This window comes from Mastigoproctus giganteus, chromosome 5 (genome assembly GCF_048544385.1).
Source record: "Mastigoproctus giganteus isolate SK-2022 chromosome 5, ASM4854438v1, whole genome shotgun sequence".
NCBI classification, from domain to species: domain Eukaryota; kingdom Metazoa; phylum Arthropoda; class Arachnida; order Uropygi; family Thelyphonidae; genus Mastigoproctus; species Mastigoproctus giganteus.
In genome coordinates, this window is record NC_143579.1 from 200,174,520 (window position 1) to 200,183,803 (window position 9,284).

General features: G+C 37.9%; 1 protein-coding gene across 1 annotated transcript in view; it reads right to left on the minus strand.

Annotated features, from left to right (window-relative positions):
* Positions 1 to 6,515, minus strand: part of LOC150086000 (uncharacterized) — a 197,360-nt gene extending 190,845 nt beyond the window's left edge. The window contains 1 exon segment of the mRNA XM_090374766.1: positions 6,389 to 6,515. Coding sequence (XP_090230892.1) covers positions 6,389 to 6,515 — 127 coding nt within the window.
* Between the last annotated feature and the right edge of the window lie 2,769 nt (positions 6,516 to 9,284).

A 9,284-nucleotide genomic window follows, 5' to 3' on the forward strand; every position in this document is an offset into this window, starting at 1 on the left:
GTAATTATAGAAGCCAATTCAGAAGAACAGTGCCCATGCAAGTATCTATAGAAAAGGCATGCAACAGAAACAGAAACAGAAAGTCTATGAGACAGAGAGGGGAGAAACTCTGTTAGAGATGAGTCATTAGTTAACCTGACTGCCCTCTTCTGAATAGAATCTAGAAGCCTGAGAAAGGTTTTGGGGGCACCGCTCCAGATGTGGGAACAATATTCCATGGTAGGGGGGATTTGCGATTTCTACAGAGTCAACAACTGTTTGGAAGAAAAGTAACACCGAGAGCAAAAGAGAAAACCCAGTTTATTAGATGCAGAGGAAGCAATATTTGTAATGTGCTTGTGCCAAGAGAGATTAGAAGTCAGGGTAATCCCCAAAAGAGATATATCATCTTGCCTAGAAATCAGAGCGTCATTGAAGATAAGCATAGGAGCAGAAGAATCCTTTTTGCGAGATATAAGACAGGACTGAGTTTTAGGAAGATTGAAATTAAGTTATCTTTGCCCCACTGGAGAATTACATGGAGATCAACATTTAAAGATTTGGCAGTGGATACTCGAGAAGTTGAAGTGTTTGAGCAGGGCCAGGTTTCTGAAACTGAAAAGTGGAATGTAATGTGCTATCATCAACAAAACTATGAATATGATTTCCGGTCATTGGAAGAAGGACATTAATATACAAGAGGAAAAGAGTGAGGGAAAGAACTGAACCTTGGGAAACACCAGCATTAGTGGACAACTTAGAAGACAGAGATCCGTCTACCATCACCTGCAGTGAGCAGTTAGAGAGAAAACTGGATACCCCGTTGACCTTTATGCCAAACACTATCAAAAGCCTTTGAAATGTCAAGAGAAATAGTTTGAGTTTCACCAAACGTTTCCATTGAATTTGTCTATAGAGGAGTAACATAAGCCAGAATATCACCAGTGGAACGACATTGACGGAATACATACTGGCGATTAGGAGGCATTGAATGGAGTGTGCTGGGAATGGTTTGAGGTGATTTACCCAGATTATCAATACATGAATTGGAAGAAAAATAGGAAGCTAGCAGGTCAACTTTATCTTTGGCTGATGTGACAACAGAACCACTGGTTTTGTCAGAGGTGGAAAAAGAGATGGGCAAAAATTGCTGTCAATAGCTTTGGCAAGAGACCAGAATGCTCATCTACCATTTAGACTAAAAGCAAGTTTTCTGCTCTTATCCTGTTCGAAATCTAGTTTGGACTGATTAATAACTGTTTTACAAAGTATAAATAATATTTAATAATAATTTTTATTATTATGCAATATCGCTTATAAAAACGTAGTACTGGAAATATTTTATAATAAAAATTCAGAAATGTTATACGATTTCAGAGAATATAGGCTTAGTGGTTCGCATTAAAAATATTATGTTGAAAGGGGTTCGCGAGTCAATAAAGGTTTGGAACCGCTGTTATACACTAATCATTTATCTCTTGAGTCTTGTAATCATTGTAATTACTGACGTGTCACTAAACCCCACTAGCACTTTGCTGTCCAGGGGTGAGATTATGATCTCTAACTAAATAAATAAATAAATATTACTGTTTATAAGTTTTTATTTTATCAACCCGTGAATATACAAATATTAAAAATGTTTTTATTGTAAATTGAAAAATTTTGTTAGGATCCGAGGCCGCTTCTTAATATTTTGCAGGGCCGATTTGTACTCTTAATTCGCCTCTGGTGGCTGGAGAACTATATTTTCACAGAGGACAAAAAACAAACTTCCATAAAGCTATTAATCTAATAAGAATAAAAATATATTCTTACAATAATAAGTTCTCTCGATTTCTTATCCCTTTTGTTAGAAATTTAATGTGATGTGTTTCTAACATCAATCCAGTTGAGCGTGTGCAGTGATCATGAATCATCAGAAATAAACTCATTTCAGATTTTAGAAATTTACCCAAAATGATAAAAGTAGAACTCAGTAATAAAGCGGTAGCTGATGTTTATGATCTGCGTGCTGCTACTCTAGCGACATAACTCAAATGAAAAACACTACACGCCACTGCTGAATTTCGTATTTCGTTATTCCAGATTGGAGATTCTTGTCTTTACTTGTTGGGAAATCTATTAAGTTTATTATCCACCTTGAACAACATCTGTACATAATATGTGGTTACAAAATAATAATGCATGCATCGTGAATTAAGAAAATATTGTAGAATTAGGTTTAGTGTATACACCTAATTCTACAGGTTCAGGTTTAAACGATGTCTCTACTACATCGTTGCTTAACACATGTACTCGTGTATAAATAAATTTATTTTTATACTCGATTAAAACCTTAAAAAGAAGTCGCGAATTTGATCCGTGGACCATGACGCATAGGGGGTACTCATTTCATAAGAAAGAATTAATGTGATTCTTTGGAGAAATGTGATCGCTGAATCGCATAAAGAAACCCTGCGCTTATTATTTAAAAAAATAAATAAAGTTCCCGAATATTAATATTTCCTTTGTGTTTTACCAATAGAAAATGAATCTTTTATTCGAATACCAAGGGTAATTCTTTGGTCACAGAAGCCCGGAAATGCCTTTCTCTTTACTTCTGGTTATCCTTGTAATTAGAGATACTATTATAGCCCAACTTCATCATTGTCGCCCTTCCTGGCGCCTCGTATTTCCCCCTTCTTTCTCCCTTCCTTCGAATCACTCATCACCATCCGACCTTCGATAATAAAGCTTTGTACACTCCTACACTGCTCATATACGATACACCCAGACTAAATAGCAACGTTTGTTACTTTATACAGGAAATTCCGAAGGATCAACGCAGATAAAGAGACTGGTGGCAGACGTGGGTAGCGGACGGGTATTTAAAGAAGTCACCCGTGGTGAAGGTTAGCCTAATTAAGTTTAATGACCCATATCTGTGAAAGCCTTTGAACTTTGTTAAAAACAATGAGAGACAGGGAAAAAAATGGGAAAACTATTCATGACGGATTATCTCTCGCAAGGTCCAGTTACCAATGTTCTTAGAGTAAAGATTATTTGTAAGCTGTGCACGCACACATTCAGATCTGCGCTACATTTAATCAAAATACCACAGTGATAAGAAAACCAAGTGGCACTTACTAAGGAATATATGTTCAATATAACAGGTTCCTTTTATCTTCCCATATACCTTCAGTTTATGGATATGAAATTCTGCTGATGATCAATAATGAGCGTAATCGCCCACACAGCCTAATAGCTTTATAGACCACTGCCTAGTTTAACTAGTGGCGAACTAGGTAGTGGTCTATAGTTTTTATTTATTTACTCTATTTGAAGTACAGTATACAACTTCATCCCGGTACGGCAATATATTCTAACGTACATAGCAGTCAACTCCGCTCAGGAGATGTTGTTGTTGTTTCTCTGCCTCTTTCTTAGTCACCAGGAACGCGATCACTTGGAAAGCCTGCCCAGTGCCGTTTTACCTCACTGGAGGCGGTCCACAACTGGTAAGTGTATCTCTAACCACCAAGAGGTGAGCCACTATATTCTATGTCTGTCCTAAAATTTATGAAACTCGCACCCACTGGAGGTGGTGTTCTACCAGTGGGTGCCTGCAAATACCGTACCCATGGCTGCCCAAACTGGGGGTACCAGCAAAAAAATAAAATAATATAAGATAAAGAATGAAAAAAGAAATAGTAAAATGTAAACTAAAAAAAAAAAAAATAAGAATTAAAAATATAAAAAAATCACTTAAGTACGTACAGTATATCCAATAAATATACTATATAAAATGACGATTGCGGGAGCTGCTGCACGCCGAACGAATAGGACCTCTATCAGCCCGAGTTCATCATCTGGTAAATTTGCAGTTATAATTATAGTCTTACTAGCAGACAAAGTGTTCGATATTTATGCCCGGCTGCTTTAGGAGTTTCATTGTATTGAACGGGAACATCCGTTGAAGACTTCTTAGCTGGTCATGGAGACGTAGACCCGTAGCGGTCTTGCCTCAATTCCTTCTATTGTGCTTTGGCTGCAAGGAAAAGAATTTCAGAAAGGGTGTGCGTCTGTTCTGAATGTAAGCAGTTTTGCCGGGGTGCTGATATTTTGGTCCTGGTTATGATTAATTCCCAATGGGAATCCAGTTAAAGGTGGTATGTAGAATGCGTCTTGAGATTGTGAAAGGTTTTCCGATTGTCCTGTTTAGCCACCTTAGGATCCAGTGTTCTATACTAACGAGCTCATGAGTCGAGTATACCATGCAGAGGACCAAATATCAGATGCGTACAGTGCAACTGGAGAGACACATCTTATTACATATTGTTATGACTAGGATGGTAAACACCAGTGAGTTCTAACTTTACTCTCCAGAGGGTTACAATGGTCTTTTTTTTTTTGTTTTTGTTTTTGTGTGTTTGCGAAATTACGTGAGAAGGTGAGTTGTTCATCCCAGGTGACTCCTAAATTTTTGTGATGCGTGACTCTGTCGACCGGGTAAAAAAAAAAAAAAAAAAAACACCTATTATACTAGGGTCACCCGGTAATTCCTTACATATACCCATATGTATTGTGTCTGTAAATTGGGTGTACTGTATTTTCTAGCCGAAACAGGTCGTCTGCATACGAAATAAAGTTCTTATGCAGTGACATGAAAGGGTCGAGGGCTGCCGCAACGAGGAATATGAACAGAACGCTCGAAGAAATTGTTATGCATTACAAGGGTTTTTCTTCCAGTCAGGAGTTCTTTAAAATGCTTGAGTGTGGTGGCCTGTAATTGAGGATTATAAGAGGAAAATTGATGGAGACTCTCATATGCTGTTTTGATATCGAGGAAAAGTATATCCATTTGTCCTCTACGGTTTAGGGAACATTGGATACTACAGAAGGTCCTAAGGAGGTTTGAGGTTGTTGATCTGTTCTTTATAGCGGAATGTAGGTAGCCGGGTCTGTGGCCAAAGCAGTGCTCATTTATGTGTTTTAGGATGGCTCTCTCAAAGATTTTTAGCATATTACATCCAATGGAGATCGGTTTCTATTCGTTACTGGATTTTTGTCCGTTATTTTTGGTATGGACTTTGCGATATACTGCTTCCAGATGGAAGGTAAAGTTGGAGATTCGAGAATCTTGCTGAAAGTTAGCAGGAGGAGATCTATTATGGATTGCAAGTTTTCAGCATGAATAAAAGAAATCCATCGGGTCCTACAGTGCATTTACTTTGCAGGTTATTTATTGAGTAGACAAGATCCGGTTGCGTCAGTCTGATAGAAGAAAGCGGAATTTTGTTATTTGTCAAGATAAATTCGCCGTCGGAGCAGGGGGATTGGAGGCTTACCCTCGAAAGGTGTGATTTGCCCAATCTGGGTATGCAGTCTAGTCCAGAGAGCAATCAAAACATGACTTGGGAACAATGCACTTTGAGCTGGAAAAACTCCCCGTAACAGCGTGTCTATGAGTTTGTCGCTTAGCACACACTGCTCTTCTTTTTTTTTTTTTTTGTATTTGATGGAGCTATTAAGGATCGGCAAATTCTGTAAGATCCTGAAAGCATAGATTGAAGGTTTTTTGTGAACAAAGATTTTGGTCCACTGAGAGGTTTTGATCTTTTTCAAGCTCCTGCTAATGCAATTGTTCTGAGATGTGAGATTCATCGTTTTAATGTTTCTTCACCGAAGATTTGGCAGATCGCCCTCAAATATACTGACTTTAGCATCCCTATGATTATATCCTACTTGAAGAATTTTGTGGAGAAGTCAATCTTCGAGGAAATTGGGTTGGTCTGTTTTTCCTTATTGTTTCTGGAGTTTCCAAGGATGTATAGGGCGATGGGAGGATGATCGGAAGTGAACTGACAAAAGTTAGTGTTTTGGAGAAAGATTTTATCCATATTGTGGAAGATTAAATCAAGGCTTTAAGTTCCTCTTGTGGGTTGGGTGTGGAGTGTAGTCAATCCGAGGGACAGCAAAAACTGCTCAAACTCGTATCTGCCTTCCTTGTTGAGAGCAATTCACATGTTGAAGTCCCCTGCTCTTATAATTGGGAGTGAATGCATCATACATCATATGCAGTGATATCCAGCATGACAGCGCTATTCTCTCGTGTAATGTGTGCTCTAGCGGGAAGAAGATGAGCCCAATTATGGAAATTTTGATGTTTATATGAACATACGATGTTCAAAGCTTCTAAGTTCTCAGATTCTCTTTTTCTGGTGCGTTGTGTTTTTACGCACTTGCGTGAGCAAATAAAAACGCCTTTTCCTCGCATGTGAGTTCTCTTATTCGAAGTGATGTCGTAGGCCGTACACACACTTGATGTGTTATCTGTTCTTCGGAGGTGAACCATGTTTCGATAATATATAAAAAGATAAAACTTCGAGCATTAGGAAATTCTGAAGTGAATGAAGCGTGTTTCCAATACTTTGAACGTCCTGGAAGAAAACCATTAGAGGCTCTGCAGAATTTGTGCCTGACTCCATGTTTTCTTTGCTGTCATTTCCTGTTGTCATGAGCTTTGGAATATTTTTGCTCCACATCTGAAAAGCCATATTGCTGGTTGAGTATGGTGCTGCAATGTCGAGGGTTGCATGTGATATCGAATGAGGATTATAATGAATGTTTGGTCCGCATCTGCTTTATGTATGGCTGTATTCCACTTCTTTCCGATATAAGAGTCTGAAAGCCGAGGGGTGACGGTCCTGTGTATAAAGCCGTCTTGTCTTGCTGGAGGTGAAGTGTTTTTAACAAATATTACCGTTGTCAGCAGGCAGGTTCCCTATTGTGAAGGTTAGATTGTTGACATCGGTGACTATGTGCGTTCTATGGTTTCGAGCATTTTGCGTGATTCCAGATGGTTGCTTTTGTTATCTGAGGTTCCTTGGGTGGGGAACTAAAATATGGATCCTACAAACTTCCATCCTTTGGGTACTCGGGTATTCCGTGTACTCAACGGATGCAAAACTACGCAAAAAAGGGCGGGGGGGACACACACGCTGTAGTTTTGCTCTGCTTCTCTGTGACCAGGAATTTTCTTTCATGGTATACGACTGTGCAGACTTACAGGTTACCGGATGCTCTTTTATGATATTATTGTTCCTGTAATTCGAATGACTGGTTTGGTACTTGCGGCTCATAATGGGTAGTAGGGCAGTTGTTGTCTGAGCCTTTTTTCTTTGTTTTTCGAGTTGCTTTTAATGCAGCGTTTCAATGGCGCATCAGCTACTAAGGCTATAATGCAGCAGTCCAATGTCCTAATATATAATGGACATGTATCATTGGTGAGAAACGGGATGGAATCCTGAGCTGAAATATGGTTCTGCTTCTGCCCCGTTTGTACAACTTCAATCAAAGGTAAATTGATGGTGTCCATAGGGTCACATTTAACATTTAACTTGTCATACTAAAAAGTTGCTGTTTTATAACTGTTTTTTACTTTGCTATAAACAAATTTTACAAAAAAAAATCATAGTTTATAATAATAATTGTTTGTCAACAACACAGCTAAAAAATAAATAATTACATAAGAATCTCTACTCTAGAGACAAATGGCGATGTGTGATATAAATAATTGGTTATGGAATCAAGACAAAGAAATTTTAAAAGTGGAATCCCTGATTTTGGGCACAACTGGACCAAGAATATTTCAATTCGTAGAGGTTCTGATAAATAATAATAAAATATACTTTGGGTACATGTCATCTTTCGTGCATTTTGAGTAATCCTCATTGCTGAACAAACAAAAAAATTCTTAATCAGCCACCAAATGGAAAAATGACCTGCTCAAGAAGCATATGGCTAGTGTCAAACTCGAGGTTAGAGCAGTACACAAGCGTGTGAACTGACCCTGGTTCCAAATTACATGACTTCCAAATACGGTGAAGTTCTTGTATTCTCTCTACTTTGTAAAATCGTTTGCTCCTCTGTGGTCGTCCCACAATATACATAGAAAATTTAATTTTTTATTTCTCAGTTAATTTACAGGGAAAGCTAAATGAAACTGATCAATAGCCATAATAGTTAAACTACAGGTCTTTAAAATTACAAAAAAAAATAATAACCCTCCTAAGACGGATTTATCACACTGTCATCAGGCTGTTCTTTCTGTGTCTTCAGAGATATTTTGGTAGCTGCAACCGTCTGACGTGATCTTTGACCTCTGTAAGGCGTTCACTGCCAGCTGCAACCGTGTTTGTGTAACTACATCCTTGACCCCATTCATCATCAGAATTAATTAATGCTGAAGGGTTGTAGGTTTGAGTTTTCTAAACACCTGAAACTCACTCACAAGACCACAGATTTGGACTGTATAAAACAGGCATTCCGATACTTGCTATCCGAATTAATTTTGACCTATTTACACAAGGTCATCAAAAAACAAGCACAATGGGGATGAATTTTGTTCACGATTATGCCAAACCCTGTACGGCGCTGATAACAACTGAGATCTCAGAAAATTGGATTGTCTTCTTCAGTTGCTGGGGTTTTATTTCTCAGAAATTCCGTGAATGAGGAATTTACATTTAGAAAACTTATTATACTATACTCGTATAATGACGAAATAGAAGTTAGGTCATCCAGGGTTTATCCCAGAAGACGTATAGTGAAGATTCATATAAAATGACAATCTGAAATATAACCTCTATTATTAGGCATAAAATTGATTAAATTGTTGAATGAACAGCTCGCAATACACCGAAATATACACCACAAAACCTATGTCCATGATACCTATAAAATCATCCACTAATAATAGACGGATATGTGAGGTTACCTTTCAAGCTCAAGAGACAACGCAGAAATGTAAAACATATCTAATCTAATCTAATATATATATATATATATATATATATATATATATTTCCTATTATTAAACTTGTCACAATCTATATTTTTTTATTCGTTTCGCTCTGAGCAACTATAATTTAATAATAGTAAAACATAGACGAGAGAAATTAATAAAAATTGCTGCTGTAAGTTGTAGCGTTTTAGGGGCATCAGCAGCTTAGGCAATATTGCTCCTAAGTTGTCCTCATTGTAAACTGCGTGTATTCTTTGGTCGATTCACTGTTTGCTGGGCGAAAAACCCAAGTTTCCGGGATAAAAAACATGCTACCCTCACCTGAGACCGACTAACTCAGCCATTTTGTGAAAAAGACCCATAACAATTCATTTATCGCATTTACGGGATTCGAACTCAGGTTTTTTCCACTCAGTGTGGGGAGGACGGTGATTATACCAAATATGCTACTCACGAGGGTAATAAAAATAGCAAAATTCTAAAACTAAGCACCTAAAGATAAAAGAAAACGTGATCCTAT